Genomic DNA, 18,608 nt, shown 5'->3' on the forward strand with positions numbered 1-18,608 from the left:
AAAAAGCCACAATTATATAAAACCATGTAATTCTGTCTGTAGAGAACTTTGAGTCACTGAGGAAGAGAGGTGTCACTATGTGGGAGTTTGAAATACTTCTCTAAAGTTGGGGTTCATATTTCTCCATTGAAAGGCAGTGTGGTATAATGGAATGTGCCTAGTTCTATTATGATATTAATCACAGTCTTTATTTATTATTTATATTTGTTCATTCATCTTTGTCTCTATCACTAGAACATAGAGTCTATAAAGGCACCTACCTTATTTGTCTTGTCTACTATCAATTTCTCACCATCTAGAATGGTATTTTACACATAATAGATGCTGGTATCAGTCTATTTTCTGTTTCTAATAGCATAACATTGCAAACAGGATAAATTTTAATGAAAAAAGAGGTTTAATTTGGTTCACACTTCTGAAGATCCAATGTTCAGGGGCCACATTGGTACAATATTAGTGGAATAAATAAATGCATTAATATCATGAAATAATAAGTATGGAGAATTAGAAAGAAGTCTCAATAGGTAGAAAAAATTCAATTTATGTAGGGTTTTAAAAATTGTAGGTAATTTTGAATTTGAAACAGAATATAATTAGAAGATTTTGAAGAATCTCAAGAATTAGGAGTAAACTAAATATGTTTTTAAAGGACTATAACAATCTAGAATAGTTTTTCCAGAATAACTGTGTTCTCAGTTTCACATTGGTCACTGGTGAAATTCCTGTTGTTCAAGTCCTAATGGTCTTTCATGGGCCAGGGACTCTTTGGTCATAGTCCTCAAGGTCATGGTTCTTTGTATTTAGTTCCTTCTCCCATTTATTTAACAATCCTTTACCAGCACATTAGAGTTTAATTGGTTACTCTCAGTAACTGGGAATTTGACATGATTTTGGGTTACTCTTAGAAGCACCACCTGATCAAAAAGTTTAATACAGAATTGGATTACATGGTCACCTCTACTTCCCAGAACACCTGACATTTTGACTGTTTTCTGTGAAAATTAGTCTTCTCTAGCAGGCTGAAAACGGAAGGGAATTTTTGTAGGGTGATCATTCATAGCATCTGCATAGGGTGGCTACTTTCTAGATAGGAAGAAAGAATGTCAAGGAAGTATTTTTTTTTTCCACTGAATTCCCATAGCAACTAGAAAAAAAAAAGTAATCATAAAAGAATTTGTATGATCTTGCTGTAGAAATTTGTTAAAAAATTCAGGTTTGAAAAAATGGAATCCTGAGTCATGATATGTTAGGTCATAGCTTACTGAAACATGAGAATTTGCACAGAGATACATCTTTGAAAATCATCCAGCCTCTTGACTGTTTTAAGTTTAAGTGTCATGTTGTTCCTGTTCAAGGCCCCTTGGGTCCTAATGGGTTAGTAATGAAGGAAAATTCTTTGAGTGGTGCTTTCAGTTAAAGTTGGTCCTGAACAAAATTTCCTGGAATTCCATTGTGATGACCTTGAGCCTCACTCAATTAGCAATGTCTCCATGGTGAGGTGCTTTTGTCTAGGAGATAGAAATGGAACACATTTTGATTTAGGCTACTTTGAAAACCAAAAACTTATTTTGGACCTATTCTGTGTCAGAGACCAGCCAGAAAGGCTCTGAGCCCTACACTTATATTCCTCTTGCCAGGTCTTTAATTTGCTTTTAATTTACTACTTTTATTAATTTTATAAATTCTGAAGTAATATACACATAATAACAAAATAATCAAAAAGACTGTCATTAACAGAATATCATTTAATTTAACCCTTCCAGCTTCAGTCTCACTTTCAAAAACAGATCTTTTATAGCTGTTTAAGTTCTTCCAGGGTTCTATCAAATGTATACGTAATATTACATATCATGCTTTTTTCTGATATGAAAGACAAAAATCTAATAATTTCTATTATTCTTATTAATCTCACCCTTTCCAGTTTTCTAGATGATTTTGGTCTTTTATTAGTCATTTTCTAATTATATATATTATGCTAAATGTGTCTTTGCTATTCATTTTCAAAATCATCTTATTATTTGTCATTTATTATGAGAATATTCTTTCTAAAATCAACGTCTTATTTGCTTATGAAAACTTTATTTTTACATTGCAAAATTCTTAATATTTATGTCCTGCATCACAATCTTAGCAAGTCTTCTGTGGTTTATTAAAGGCTGATATAGAAAACTGAAAACAAATAACATTTATTAGAATTATACTTGCTTCTGTCCTGGTATAGTGTTTTAACTTCTGGGTCACTAAAAAAATGCAAAGAGTAATAACACCAAGAACAATTGTATTACCCTTTTTAAAAAATAATTCACTAATTACTTAATGTTTAAGCAATTTTTTTCTTTGCAAAACTGTTTTCATCTAGAATTTAAGTCATGATATCATATCTCTATAACTTTGAATTAATAAAATTTTGAAGAAAGAGTATTTCTGTGCAAGTATTTCTGTGAAAGGAGTATTTCTCTGCAAGTATTTCTGCACAAGAAATAAAAATAGTTACTATAATTGTGAAGAATCCAGTAATGGAAAATAAAAGTTATTAAAAACTAAAATACAATTAGCAAACAGAAAGCTAGAGAACAACATGTTTGTAATTTTCTTTAGCTATTTTGTTGGACTCTGCTATTTATTTACACATACAGCACAAAGCTACTATGGTTGTGTTTAAGTATAAAAATAAAAAAATTCTGTATTACATATTGATTTGAAGTATGCTTATTTCTATCAATATAATATGTATTAGATAATATATTAAATATTATTGATTCTTTTTTGGGAAAAGAAAAGTTAAAGACTTGGGAAAGGAGGAGGAAATTTTGAATAATATGTCACTGTAGTTTGCACTTTTCAAAGTAAATGTGATTTTAGTATCTCCCTTAGATTTTAAATAGAACAAAATAAATCAGAATGTATTACATTTTAATAGCTATTTATTTTATTTAATAAAATATTTATATTCTCCTTTTAAAATCTTTTTTATTTTATAGATAAGAAACTCTGGTGGGCAGACCAAAACTTAGCTCAGCTGGGAACCTGTAACAAAAGAGATGGAAGAAACCCCACCATCCTACGAAACAAGACTTCTGGGGTTGTTCATATGAAAGTATATGATAAAGAAGCACAGCAAGGCAAGTCACACTTGGAAATTCATGCCATGTTTTGAGCATATAATGTTCTCTTTTTTCATACTATTTCCTCATTCCAGCAATAGAAGTTTTTATTCTTGCTTCTAATTTAACAAAAAAAGGAAAATGTTGCTTAATACTATAGGAGAAATGTCTTTAAAAGTTATGTATTATGATACATAATGAACTTTTAAAATATTAACAAAATGGCCTTACATATCTTAATGTGTCAGGTCTTCAAAGAGATAGTTCCTAGTGTTTTTTTTTTTTTAATGAGAAAATAGAATAAAAAAATATCCCAGCGAAATACATACAAAATACAATTAAGCCCAGAAACTGAATGAACTATGGAATTTCAAGTAGACAAAGTGGATATAAGATGTAAAGATTTCATATCCAAAAGCATTGAATTCTTTGGCTATAAGCATTTAGCCTTTTTGTTTTGTTTTTCCAAATGGTGTGTAGTGAAATGGAGTGAGAGAACTAACAGATGGTATACATAGGTGGATTTGTCACCTTGCCCAAATGGCAATTGGATTAGAGCTGCCATCCTGTACAACTATACACCTGCTGGCTCTTTCTTAGTTTTTGCTTTATTATTCATGACATTAATAGAACTCTCTCCTGTAAAAAAAAAAAAAAAAAAATTCTGTATTCCACTTCCTTATTTTAGTCTTTGCCATGAAAATCTTCAGTTTCATGTATTTATTTCTAGGAAATTCTTCATGAAAAAAATTGGACACTATGTAATGATTTCATCTAAATGATTTGGGGCAGAGAGACAAAAACAGAAAAGAATAGGAGGAAGAATTCAGATCCAACGGGATCTGTATTGCAGAAGACAGGTGACAACCATCAGGCAGGAATTATTGGAGATATCAGTTGAGTGCCGGCTTGCACAACAGGAGAGAAAATGGAGAAAAGCAATGCTTTTCAATGAGGATGGAGCAGATTTGTTCTAGAAGCCTTACTTGTGAGGTTCAGAGGGAAATATATTTGTTTTTTCATGAAAACAAATTTTAAAAAAAATTTTAAAAATAATTACTTCAATAATTAATCTGAAATGATTACTGAGCTTATTTCGGGTGGAAGAGTAACTTGCCTAAAATGTGTGAGACCATGTATTTGATGGCTTGAACACCAAATAAATAAATAAATAAATAAATACAGACAAATAAATAAATAAAAGAAAATAGAGGTGCTCAACCACTGAGCCACATCCCCAGTTCCATTTTCTATTTTATTTAGAGACAGGATCTCACTGAGTTGCTTAGTTCCTTTCTTTTGCTGAGGCTGGCTTTGAACTTGTGAACCTCCTGTCTCAGTCTCCCCAGCTCCTGGGATTACAGGTGTGTGCCACTATGCCTGCTAACTTTTATTAACCAGATTATCCTTATTTTAAAAATTTGTCCCTATAAGTACAGATAAATGTGCCATACACTATGAACAGACCCTTAGCACTTAGAAATTAAAGATGTAATATGACTAAGTTTAATATGCAGTGAAAATACCATTTTTTTTCTTGAAGAATATGCTGGTAAAATCATCTGTATTAAAGACAATCCCATTAACAAAATCACTGCAGGTAGCTTAAAAGCTTCATTAGTATGAAATATGAGCAATTTAGGACTCTTTAAGGTGTTAACATTACTATCTCTTTGGATTTCAAAGTACAATTAGTTGATTCATTTATCATTTTTGACACAGATCACTGGAGAGCTGAGACTTCTTGTTAGTCAAATGGACTTTCTAGCTCCAGTAGTCATTTGGGGCATGAGGTTTGAACATCAATATCATTACAAAATTTCAATTCAAGCTAGTATTTCTAACCTGATAGATAATCACTATATGAATTATTACTATAAAAATCACTATATTATTTCCCACTTCACCTATATTTAATAGGAAAGGATACTTACTATAAATAGTGACTTTGTAAATACTTTTTAATTTTTTATCTCCCCACAGTTATTAAAATGTGTTAAATGTATTAAAATTGCTATTATTGCAATTATATTATTCAATATAATATAATATAATTAAATAATTATATAAAATATAATATTTATATATTATTTATGTATTATATAATATACATATGTACACATATTTAATTAAATTAAATAATTAATAATTAATACAATTTAATGTTATTTAATATAATTGCTATTATTGCAATTATATTAAAAATTGTACCATTGTAGCCGGGCATGGTGGGGCATGCCTGTAATCCCAGTGGCTTGGGAGGCTGAGGCAGGAGGACTGAGGGTTCAAATCCAGCCTCAGCAAAAGTTGCACTAAGCTACTCAGAGAGATTGTGTTTCTAAATAAAATACAAAATGGGGCTGGGGATGGGGCTCAGTGGTCGAGTGTCCCTGAATGTAATTCCTGGTACCCCTACCCCCCAAAATTGTACCATCCCAGAAGCTCCTGTTTTATTCTTTTCACATACTTTTGATATTATCAAAGCTATACAACCCCTCATTTTGTCTTATGTTTATGAATTCATTCTCTTCCCTAACCTGTTTCTTTACTTTGTTCCCCTTATTTTTCCTCTCCGTGTGGTATTTCTTCATACTTTATAGTTAGGTATAATCTGTCAATCTCTTTACAGTTGTTCAGGCTTTAGTGAAAGTTAAAACTAATCTCTATCTATATGTGTATTGTTATAGATTGGCATAAAAACTAATCTCTATCTATATGCATATCTCTATAGATAGGCATTATTTTAATGTTCATCCACATGCCTTCTATACAACAAAATATATATATGGCCAATAAAGAATTATTGCACACATACTAATATAATTGTCTTATTATTTTAAAAAACAAGAGAGCTGAAATATCATCTTTAGTAAGCTGGGGGGGGGGGAAGAAATGAATCAATTAGTCTTCATTAGTTAATTTAGAAAATAATTGTAACAGTTTGAAAACTTTGGGTTACTTAAGGTAAAGTTCAGCCTTGACAGAACAATATCTATAAGAAATGAGCAGAGAATGTGGTAGATACACCTATGAGAAATCTCCCCAAATGAGAGCATTTCACATTTCAAAAATGACAGAGATTGTGACAGGTTTGAATGAACAATTAAATCCCATCAGACTATCTTGAATTCAGGAGATGAGAAATAATGAACTGCATTGGTATTTTAAATTTCCCATAGAGCGCTATTGATATATAGCTTTCATCATGCTTTGTAATTCTCACTGGATTTATTGCACTTAGTATCAGAGCTTGAACATCCAGTAAATGGCATTGCATGTCCTAGAATAATAAAAATGTTGTAAAGATGGGATATTTAATGAACTTGCTTGGTAAGATTGTAAATTACTAAACTTTACACTACAGCTTTAATTAGCATATTGGGCCTAGTAAATTCAAAAGAACATCTTTATAGAATGCCTACCTGTGATTACCTGACTAATATTTGTCATTGACACTGTAAAGGAGTAAGGAGAATTAATATGCCAATTAATTAGATGACTCTTATGGGTGTGTTTAAATATATTTTAGAGAATTATGTTTCTAGGAATGGAAAAATTTATTATTTTTTAAAAATAAAGTACTTATACATACACATGCCTCGTTTTTTAAATGACATGATCTTTGAGTTGTATTAGTAATATAACTTTATAGCTATTTATGTGACACATTTGGATAAAATATATTTGCAAAGGAAATAACTATGGAGATGAAGTTAAGTTCCAAATCAAAAAAAATAAACATTCCCGATTTCTGTGTTCTTACATCATATCAAAGAACTACGATAGTGTTCATGAATAATCAGTTCTCTTTTGCTTTTCTGTCACTATAATCTTTTCATGTATTTCTATTTGCTTTTTCTGAAGGACAAAATTTAACTATAATTTGCTAATTCAAATTATTTGGAAGAATAAAATGTGAGACTGATCAATATGAAGCAGCTACATTTAGGAATTAAAGGCATAAAATATTTGCTAAATTTTTGATATTGAATAACTCTTTTAATTTTCTTTTTCTTTTTTTCTTTTTGTGTATTTTTTTTTCCTTTATGTAGGCAGCAACTCTTGCCACCTAAATAATGGTGGATGCTCACAGCTTTGTTTACCAACATCTGAAACTACAAGGACTTGCATGTGTACAGTGGGATATTATCTCCAAAAGAACCGCATGTCATGTCAAGGTATGAAAATTTTTAGTTTTAATGCATTTACTTAATCTACCAGATTGCAGATTTTATGCAACCAAAGTCAGTGAAACATTAGAAAAATAATATTATCTTGTTAATAGGAAAATGGTGTACTGCTTAGTTTTATACATGTAAAATTTTAGTATATCAGAAATATTTGAAGTATCACTGTTTTTTATTTTAAGACTTCCTAACTTTGAAAAAAATTCCAGCTACTATTCAAAATTAAGGAGAATTAATATGACCATTAATCAAATGACTATTATGCATATGTTTTAAACATATTTTGGGTAAACTGTGTTCCTAGAAGTGAAAAAATTTATATTCCTTGCTTTGAAAAGAAATTATATATATATATATATATACACACACACACACACACACACACACACACATAACTACATTATTTTTGGCATAATCTTTAAATTCTGTTAGTAATATAATTTAACAACTATTTATGTGACACATTTGCATAGAATATCTCCTGCAAAGAAAATAAGATGAAGTTTACTATCAAACATTAACCAAATGTAGTAGCTTCTATATTCAACTTGAATAGGCAAAAATTGAAATAAAAAGAAATGGTCAATTGGCCATAATTAATGTATAGTTTGATTTAGTTTTGTTTACTTTTCAACTAATTTATAGAAGGCATAAGGGAGAATATAAGAACTAGGTTTGCAAAATTTAGGGACAGTAGCACTTCTACTAAAGAAATGCAACCTAAAAATATTTTTGCTGTTTCTTATTTTATAATCTCTAGTTCTATTATTCCAAAGAACTTTGGTTCTGGAATGATATTTTATATCTGGTGATTAGAGCTAAATTTTATCTTTTATATTACTTAAAAACTATATGCCAGCATTATTATTTATTGAATTTTAATAAATTATTTGTATTGTACTTATTATATGTCAGGCCTAGTTTTGAGCACCTTATACATGTAATTCACTTATCCTCATAACTTTATGAGGTAGATCTCTTTTATTACCATTTTATAGTTGGGAAAACTTAACTACAGAGAAATTAACATGCCCAAACCACATGAATAAAAAAAAAAAAAAAGACAGAAACAGATATAAATCTAGGAATCTTGATGTTAATAAAACAATATGAATATATAAGTATTTTCTAATATATTAGCTAAATTGATAAGGATTATCATATAACTTTCTGGTAGTATGGTTATTTTTATGTGCTTATTTTAGGGTATGCTTTTAATGCTGGAAAAGTATGATATTAATAGCAAAAGATAAACAGTTGGTGCATGTCTAGTGTTCTAAAGGATTTAAGAAATTTACTCTTCCTTAAAAAAATCTAGATATATATTAGAACAGCAACAGTAATAAATAATTATCTCTGTGGTTATGGAAATGATGTTCCCATGCTAATACCATCATCACCAATTGGGAACTTTGCAGAATTCCACATTATGGGGCCCATGGAAAGGGGCTCAGGAATCTGTTTTAACCAACCTGCTAGAGATCATGTTGTACACTCAAGATGAAAACCATGATTTCCCTACCTTTTAGCTAGTAAGAAAGGGTAGTGTTCAATCAAAAATTGTTTAAAAGACTAAGAAATACATTATTAATTTAAATAATACTGATTGAGTTATTTTAATTTTAAATATTTATTTTTATATTGTTTCCCCCCTAATTTAGGTATAGAATCATTTCTCATGTACTCTGTTCATGAGGGAATCAGGGGAATACCTCTTGAACCAAGTGACAAAATGGATGCTTTGATGCCCATCTCGGGAACTTCATTTGCAGTGGGAATAGATTTCCATGCTGGTAAATAACTTTTTAATTATAATTTAAGTATAAATCTAATATGATTTACTAAGCATGATAGAAATATAACTTTCTTTCTTTTTTTTTTTTTTTCAAGGACAAAAACTAATTTCTGGTTTATTTCCTGAAGTTCATAAAGATATTCTCATGTCATGGAGATTCATTGAAATTCAAGCAAAAACCGGGGCAGTCTGTTTGTATAAGTTTGCACTAGGCTTGATTGCTGTGCCAAATTTATTTCTTTTTTTTTTTTCTTTTTTTTTTTTTTTTTTTTTAATTGTTGGCTGTTCAAAACATTACATAGTTCTTGATATATCATATTTCACAATTTGATTCAAGTGGGTTATGAGCTCCCATTTTTACCCCATATACAGATTGCAGAATCACATCAGTTACACATCCATTGATTTACATATTGCCATACTAGTATCTGTTGTATTCTGCTGTCTTTCCTATCCTCTACTATCCCCCCTCCCCTCCCCTCCCCTCCCCTCTTCTCTCTCTGCCCCCTTTACTGACATTCGTTTATCCCCCTTGTATTATTTTTCCCCTTCCCCTCACTTCCTCTTGTATGTACTTTTGTATACCTCTGAGGGTCTCCTTCCATTTCCATGCATTTTCCCTTCTCTCTCCCTTTCCCTCCCACCTCTCATCCCTGTTTAATGTTAATCTTCTTCTCATGCTCTTCGACCCTACTCTGTTCTTAGCTACTCTCCTTATATCAAAGAAGACATTTGACATTTGTTTTTTAGGGATTGGCTAGCTTCACTTAGCATAATCTGCTCTAATGCCATCCATTTCCCTGTAAATTCTATGATTTTGTCATTTTTTAATGCAGAGTAATACTCCATTGTGTATAAATGCCACATTTTTTTTATCCATTCATCCATTGAAGGGCATCTAGGTTGGTTCCACAGTCTAGCTATTGTGAATTGTGCTGCTATGAACATCGATGTAGCAGTGTCCCTGTAGCATGCTCTTTTTAGGTCTTTAGGGAATAGACCGAGAAGGGGAATAGCTGGGTCAAATGGTGGCTCCATTCCCAGCTTTCCAAGAAATCTCCATACTGCTTTCCAAATTGGCTGCACCAATTTGCAGTCCCACCAGCAATGTACAAGTGTACCCTTTTCCCCACATCCTCGCCAGCACTTGTTGTTGTTTGACTTCATAATGGCTGCCAATCTAACTGGAGTGAGATGGTATCTTAGGGTGGTTTTGATTTGCATTTCTCTGACTGCTAGAGATGGTGAGCATTTTTTCATGTACTTGTTGATTGACTGTATGTCCTCCTCTGAGAAGTGTCTGTTCAGGTCCTTGGCCCATTTGTTGATTGGGTTGTTTGTTCTCTTATTGTCTAATTTTTTGAGCTCTTTGTATACTCTGGATATTAGGGCTCTATCTGAAGTGTGAGGAGTAAAGATTTGTTCCCAGGTTGTAGGCTCTCTATTTACCTCTCTTATTGTATCTTTTGCTGAGAAAAAACTTTTTAGTTTGAGTAAGTCCCATTTGTTGATTCTAGTTATTAACTTTTGTGCTATGGGTGTCCTATTGAGGAATTTGGAGCCCGACCCCACCGACTGTAGATCGTAGCCAACTTTTTCTTCTATCAGACGGCGCGTCTCTGATTTGATATCAAGCTCCTTGATCCATTTTGAATTAACTTTGTGCATGGCGAGAGAAAGGGATTCAGTTTCATTTTGTTGCATATGGATTTCCAGTTTTCCCAGCACCATTTGTTGAAGATGCTATCCTTCCTCCATTGCATGCTTTTAGACCCTTTATCAAATATAAGATAGTTGTAGTTTTGTGGATTGGTTTCTGTGTCCTCTATTCTGTACCATTGGTCCACCCGCCTGTTTTGGTACCAGTACCATGCTGTTTTTGTTACTATTGCTCTGTAATATAGTTTGAAGTCTGGTATCGCTATACCGCCTGATTCACACTTCCTGCTTAGCATTGTTTTTGCTATTCTGGGTCTTTTATTTTTCCATATGAATTTCATGAATGCTTTCTCTATTTCTACAAGAAATGCCGTTGGGATTTTGATTGGCATTGCATTAAACCTATAGAGAACTTTTGGTAATATCGCCATTTTGATGATGTTAGTTCTGCCTATCCATGAACAGGGTATATTTTTCCATCTTCTAAGATCTTCTTCTATTTCTCTCTTTAGGGTTCTGTAGTTTTCATTGTATAAGTCTTTCACCTCTTTTGTTAGGTTGATTCCTAAGTATTTTATTTTTTTGAAGATATTGTGAATGGAGTGGTTGTCCTCATTTCCATTTCAGAGGATTTGTCGCTGATATACAGGAATGCCTTTGATTTATGCGTGTTGATTTTATATCCTGCCACTTTGCTGAATTCATTTATTAGCTCTAATAGTTTCTTTGTAGACCCTTTTGGGTCTGCTAGGTATAGAATCATGTCATCTGCAAATAGTGATAATTTAAGTTCTTCTTTTCCTATTTTGATGCCTTTAATTTCTTTCGTCTGTCTAATTGCTCTGGCCAGTGTTTCGAGAACTATGTTGAACAGAAGTGGTGAGAGAGGGCATCCCTGTCTTGTTCCAGATTTTAGAGGGAATGCCTTCAATTTTTCTCCATTCAGAATGATGCTAGCCTGAGGCTTAGCATAGATTGCTTTTACAATATTGAGGTATGTTCCTGTTATCCCTAGTTTTTCTAGAGTTTTGAACATAAAGGGATGCTGTACTTTGTCGAATGCTTTTTCCGCATCTATCGAGATGATCATATGGTTCTTATTTTTAAGTCTATTGAAGTGGTGAATAACATTTATTGATTTCCGTATATTGAACCAGCCTTGCATCCCAGGGATGAATCCTACTTGATCATGGTGCACAATTTTTTTGATGTGCCTTTGTATCCGAGTGGCCAGAATTTTATTGAGGATTTTTGCATCCAAGTTCATTAGAGATATTGGTCTGTAGTTTTCTTTCTTTGAAGTGTCTTTGTCTGGTTTAGGTATCAGGGTGATGTTGGCCTCGTAGAATGAATTTGGAAGTTCTCCCTCTTTTTCTATTTCCCGAAGTAGCTTGAAAAGTATTGGTATTAGTTCCTCTTTAAAGGTTTTGTAAAACTCTGCTGTATACCCATCCGGTCCTGGGCTTTTCTTAGTTGGTAGTCTTTTGATGGTTTCTTCTATTTCCTCAATTGATATTGGTCTGTTTAGGTTGTCTATATCCTCCTGACTCAATCTGGGCAGATCATATGACTTAAGAAATTTATCTATGCCTTCACTATCTTCTAATTTATTGGAGTATAAGGATTCAAAATAATTTTTGATTATCTTCTGTATTTCTGAAGTGTCTGTTGTGATATTGCCTCTTTCATCCCGTATGTTAGTGATTTGAGTTCTCTCTCTTCTTCTCTTCGCTAGCATGGCTAAGGGTCTGTCGATTTTGTTTATTTTTTCAAAGAACCAACTTTTAGTTTTGTCAATTTTTTCAATTGTTTCTTTTGTTTCGATTTCATTGATTTCAGCTCTGATTTTAATTATTTCTTGCCTTCTACTTCTTTTGCTGTTGTTTTGCTCTTCTTTTTCTAGGATTTTGAGATGAAGTATGAGATCATTTATTTGTTGGTTTTTTCTTTTTTTAAGGAATGAACTCCAAGCAATGAATTTTCCTCTTAGAACTGCTTTCAATGTGTCCCATAGATTCCGATATGTTGTGTCTGTGTTTTCATTAATCTCTAAGAATTTTTTAATTTCCTCCTTGATGTCTTCTATAACCCATTGATCATTCAGTAACCTATTGTTCATTCTCCAAGTGATATATTCTTTTTCCTTCCTTCTTTTATCGTTGATTTTCAGTTCCATTCCATTATGATCAGATAGGATGCATGGTATTATCTCTACTCCTTTGTATTGTCTAAGAGTTTCCCTGTGACATAATATATGATCTATTTTTGAGAGGGATCCATGTGCTGCTGAGAAAAAAGTGTAACTGTTTGATGTTGGGTGGTATATTCTATATATGTCAATTAAGTCTAGGTTATTAATTGTGTTATTGAGTTCTATAGTTTCCTTATTCAACTTTTGTTTGGAAGATCTGTCCAGTGGTGAGAGAGGTGTGTTGAAGTCTCCCATGATTATTGTATGGTGGTCTATTAGACTCTTGAACTTGAGAAGAGTTTGTTTGATGAACATAGCTGCACCATTGTTTGGGGCATATATATTTATGATTGTTATGTCTTGTTGGTGTATGGTTCCCTTGAGCAGTATGTAGTGTCCCTCTTTATCCCTTTTGATTAACTTTGGCTTAAAATCTATTTTATTTGATATGAGTATGGATACTCCTGCTTGTTTCCGAAGTCCATATGAGTGATATGATTTTTCCCAACCTTTCACCTTCAGCCTATGTATGTCTTTTCCTATCAAATGCGTCTCCTGTAGGCAGCATATTGTTGGGTCTTGTTTTGTGATCCATTCTACTAGCCTGTGTCTCTTGATTGGTGAGTTTAAGCCATTAACATTTAGGGTTATTATTGAGATATGGGTTGTTCTTCCAGCCATATTTGTTTATTTATGTTACTAAACATGGTTTGTTTTCCACTTTGATTATTTTCCCCCCTTTAGTGTCCTACCTCCCACTGTTGGTTTTCATTGTTATTTTCCATTTCCTCTTCCTGTAATGTTTTGCCAAGGATGTTTTGAAGAAATGGTTTTCTAGCTGCAAATTCTTTTAACTTTTGTTTATCGTGGAAGGTTTTAATTTCATCTTCCATCCTGAAGCTTAATTTCGCTGGAAACACAATTCTTGGTTGGAACCCATTTTCTTTCAGTGTTTGAAATATGTTATTCCAGGATCTTCTAGCTTTCAGAGTCTGTGTTGAAAGATCAGCTGTTATCCTGATTGGCTTACCCCTAAATGTGATCTGCTTCCTTTCTCTTGTAGCTTTTAAAATTCTCTCCTTGTTCTGTATGTTGGGCATCTTCATTATAATGTGTCTAGGTGTGGGTCTCTTATGATTTTGCACATTCGGCGTCCTGTAGGCTTCTAGGATTTGGGGTTCTGTCTCATTCTTCAAGTCTGGGAAGTTTTCTCGAATTATTTCATTGAATAGATTGCTCATTCCTTTGGTTTGAAACTCTGTTCCTTCCTGTATCCCAATGACTCTTAAATTTGGTCTCTTGATGTTATCCCATATTTCTTGGATGTTCTGCTCATGGTTTCTTAACAGTCTTGCTGAGCTGTCTATGTTCTTTTCAAGTTGAAATACTTTATCTTCATTGTCTGATGTTCTGTCTTCTAAGTGTTCTACTCTGCTGGTAGTATTCTCAATTGAGTTTTTAAGTTGGCTTATTGCTTCCTGCATTTCTAGGATTTCTGTTTGTTTGTTTTTTATAACCTCTATTTCCCTGTATAGTTGATCTTTTGCTTCTTGGATTTGTTTATGTAATTCATTGTTGAAGTGATCTTTCATTGTCTGATTTTGCTGTCTGATGTCTTCCTTGAGACTCCAGATCATCTGAAGCATGTATATCCTGAATTCTTTATCTGACATTCCATCAGCTGCAGCTATTACCTCTTCTAAAGTTGAGTTGACCTGCAATGCTTGTGGTCCTTTCTTTCCTTGTCTCTTCATACTGTTCGCGTTCCTTTCTTCTTGGTGAAACTGTTGTGCTATTGAATTTTCCCCCTATATATTTATATTGGTCTTGTATAGTTGCAAAGTCTCCCTCGCAGGCACGGGCGGCGGCTCTGCCCCTCCGCCAATTGGGGCAATGTGCCTACCACGCCGGCAGGCCGCTGGGCCTGCTCTGCCAGTCGGTAGCAGGTCCGCCGTCCTTGCAGGCGCGGGCGGCGGCTCTGTCCCTCTGCGGGCCGCTAGGCTTGTTCTGTCGGTGGTCGCAGTTCTGCCTACTTTGCAGGCGCAGGCAGCGGCACTGCCCCTCTGCAGGCCTCTGGGGCTGTACTGCCAGTGGGTCGCAGGTCCGCCTACTTTGCAGGCGTGGGGGGGGGGGGCGGCTCTACCCTTCCTCAGGCCACTGGGCCTGTTCTGTCTCTCGGTTGCAGGTCTGACCTGTTCTGATGGTGGTCTCAGTTCCGATTACCTTGCAGGCGCGGGGGGGAGGGGGCGGCTCAGCCTCTCAGCAGGCGGCTGCTCCTCTTCTGCCGGTGGGTCGCAGGCCCGCCTACCTTGCAGGAGTGATTGGAAGCTCTGTCCCGCCGCGGGCCACTGGGCCTTTTCTGTCTATGGTCACCCTTCCCCTACCTGGCAGGCGAGGGGGGTGGGGGGCGGCTCTGCCCCTCAGCAGGCCGCTGGGCCCGCTCTGTGTTTGGTCCCAGTTCCCTCTACTATGCCGGCGCAGGGGGAGGGGGCGGCTCAGCCTCTCAGCAGGCGGCTGCTCCTCTTCTGCCAGTGGGTCGCAGGCCCGCCTACCTTGCAGGAGTGATTGGAAGCTCTGTCCCGCCGCGGGCCACTGGGCCTTTTCTGTCGGTGGTCACCCTTCCCCTACCTGGCAGGCGAGGGGGGTGGGGGGCGGCTCTGCCCCTCAGCAGGCCGCTGGGCCTGCTCTGTGATTGGTCCCAGTTCCGTCTACTATGCCAGCGCAGGGGGAGGGGGCGGCTCAGCCTCTCAGCAGGCGGCTGCTCCTCTTCTGCCAGTGGGTCGCAGGCCCGCCTACCTTGCAGGAGTGATTGGAAGCTCTGTCCCGCCCTGGGCCACTGGGCCTTTTCTGTCGGTGGTCACCCTTCCCCTACCTGGCAGGCGAGGGGGGTGGGGGGCGGCTCTGCCCCTCAGCAGGCTGCTCAGAAATATAACTTTCTATCTTAACTTTGATAGTCAAGTTGGAAATAAGAAAACAAATTGAAGATAAATATTTAAATATTTAAATTATCACAATTTGTCTTAAATGTTTTACTTGAAGAAAATATCATGTAAAATTTTCCTAAAGTATAGTATTTAAATTGAAAGTAAATTAATATGTTGTGATTAGCTGTTGGTTGTTTATTTTTATTTCTCTATTTTTCAAATGACATAATACTTTCATCTAGTAACAAATATAAAGGTGTATAAAGCATTTGAGCTATTATATAATAAAATTATAATCATATTAAAAATATTTCAGGATGTGATTTTTAAATCTAATACAGACAATGGCAAATGTAATCTAACTAATAGAAAACATTATAAATACTAAACCACTTTTAATTATTTTTATCACACTATGCATCATTTTGGAGTCAGGTTTTACCTTTCCCTCTTATTTGTCAGTAAAAGGTGAAAGACAGGAAATTAGCATTTAGCTAATATAAACGAATGACTGGGAATTAATGGTAGACACTGTGGAATTTATTGAAGTTAACTAGTTTTTTTGTGTCCTAATAAAATTATGGAAATGTAGCCAGGCACTGTGGGGCATGCCTGTAATTCCAGTGGCTCAGGAGGCAAAGTCAGGAGGATCACGACTTCAAAGTCAGCCCTAGCAAAAGTGAGTTGCTAAATAACTCAGTGAGACCCTGTCTCTAAATAAAATAGAAAATAGGGCTGGGGATGTAGATCAGTGGTGAGTGTCCCTGAGTTCAATCTCTTGTACCCCTACAAAAAAAAAATTGTAAAAATCTTTCTATCACTCATTTTAACTAAATAATACATTCCCTGTGGTAATTTGTTTATATAAGTTCCAGTGTTTATTTGTAAAGATATAAGTTTATCTAACATTAACATTAGAAAAGCAAATTTCTCTTTGGTTGAAAATATTTTTTAAAAAATTTATGCTCAATGATTATTTTTATTATATTTGTATTTTGTATCTAAAGTAGCTTTTTATCAGGAAGAATTAACCTTTTAGTTGAAACTTTTTCATAGTGTGCTTATCATTTTTTTAAAAAAATTTACTGGTACCTTATAATTATATGTAATAGGGAATTTCATTATGCTATTTTTTTACATACATTTAAGAATTTGCTCAATCTCATTTCTGAATATTTTTTTCTTTTCCTCCCTTCCTACTCCCCCTGACATACTTGCTTTACTTTACTGATCTACCTTTTTTTAATAGTAATCAGCTTTCATTTTTCTTTTTCTTTTCTCTTTTTTTAATTGCTTTTATTTTTTTAAGTACACGACGGCAGAATGCATCACAATTCTTATTACATATATAGAACACAATTTTTCATATCTCTGTATATAAAGTATGTTCACACCAATTCATGTTTTCATACATGTACTTTGGATAATGATGTCCATCACATTCCACCATCCTTGCTAACCCCCTGCCCTCTCCCTTCCCCTCCCACCCCTCTGCCCTATCTAGAGGTCATCTCTTTCTCCTATGCTCCCTCTCCCTATCTCACAATGAGTCAGTCACCTTATATCAGAGAAAACATTTGCCATTTGCTTTTTTGGGGATTGGCTAACTTAGTGTTATCTTCTCCAACTGCATCCATTTACCTGCAAATGCCATGATTTTATTCTCTTTTATTGCTGAGTAATATTCCATTGTGTATATATGCCACATGGGTCTATACCAAAAGCACTTAAAAACAGCATACTACAGGGACACAGCCACATCAATGTTTATAGCAGCACAATTCACAATAGCTAAACTGTGGAACCAAACTAGATGTCCTTCAGTAGATGAATGGATTTTTAAAAAAATGATCTACCTCTGTTGTTATTATTATTGCTATTATACTAACTAATGTATTACCATTATATATGCATATGTATGTAAATATGTATAAGTGGAATTCATTTTGTTATATTCGCATATGAACATGGCATAATTTGGTAGATTCCGTTCCCCAGTACTTCCCTATGCTTTCCCCTCCTTCCTCCCTCAAGATCCCCTTCCCCTACTTTGTTGATCTCCTTTCAATTTTGTGAGATCCCCATTTTGTTTTAATACTTTTTTCTCTATCTCCCACATATAAAATATTCGACCCTTGACCTTCTGAGTCTTGCTTATTTCACTTAGTGTGATGTTCTCCATTTCCAACTGTTTGCAAGCAAATGACACAATTTCCTTCTTCTTTATGGCTGAGTAAAACCTAATTGTGTATAAATACTAAATTTTCTTTAAGCATTTATCCATTGACTGGTACCTAGCCTGGTTACAGAACTTGGCTACTGAGAATTTTGCTACTATATACATTGGTATGTATGTATCAGTATAATATGTTTATTTAAAAAATCTTGGATAAAATACCAAGGAGTGGGATACCTGATTCATGTGGTGTTCCCATTCCTATTCTTACAGAATCTACATACTGCTTTCCTAAGTGGTCGTACTAATTTTTGGTTCTACCAACAATTTATAGCTAATATTTTAGTCAGCTTTTTCATTGCTGTAACAAAAGTAACAGACAAGCACAATGTAGAAGAGAAAAACTTTGTTTTAGCTCATGGTTTCAGATGTTCAGTCCATGGTAGGCTGACTCCCTAGCTCTGGGCCCAAGGCCAGGGAGGACAATGTGGCAGAAGTGTGTGGGGGGAAGAAAGTAGCTTAGGATGTGGTGACCAGGAACAAAAAGAGAGCTCTGCTCATCAGCGACAAAA

At 34.7% G+C, this 18,608-nt stretch overlaps 1 protein-coding gene across 1 annotated transcript in view; it reads left to right on the forward strand.

Moving 5' to 3' along the window:
- The window catches only part of Lrp1b (LDL receptor related protein 1B), a 1,514,976-nt gene that overhangs the window by 970,677 nt on the left and 525,691 nt on the right, over positions 1 to 18,608 (forward strand). The window contains exons 33-35 of the mRNA XM_071619306.1: positions 2,982 to 3,126; positions 7,161 to 7,282; positions 8,953 to 9,084. Of these exons, the coding sequence (XP_071475407.1) occupies positions 2,982 to 3,126; positions 7,161 to 7,282; positions 8,953 to 9,084 (399 nt within the window). The remainder of the gene's footprint in view (positions 1 to 2,981; positions 3,127 to 7,160; positions 7,283 to 8,952; positions 9,085 to 18,608) is intronic.

This window comes from Marmota flaviventris, chromosome 11 (genome assembly GCF_047511675.1).
Source record: "Marmota flaviventris isolate mMarFla1 chromosome 11, mMarFla1.hap1, whole genome shotgun sequence".
In the NCBI taxonomy this organism is placed as follows: Eukaryota; Metazoa; Chordata; class Mammalia; order Rodentia; family Sciuridae; genus Marmota; species Marmota flaviventris.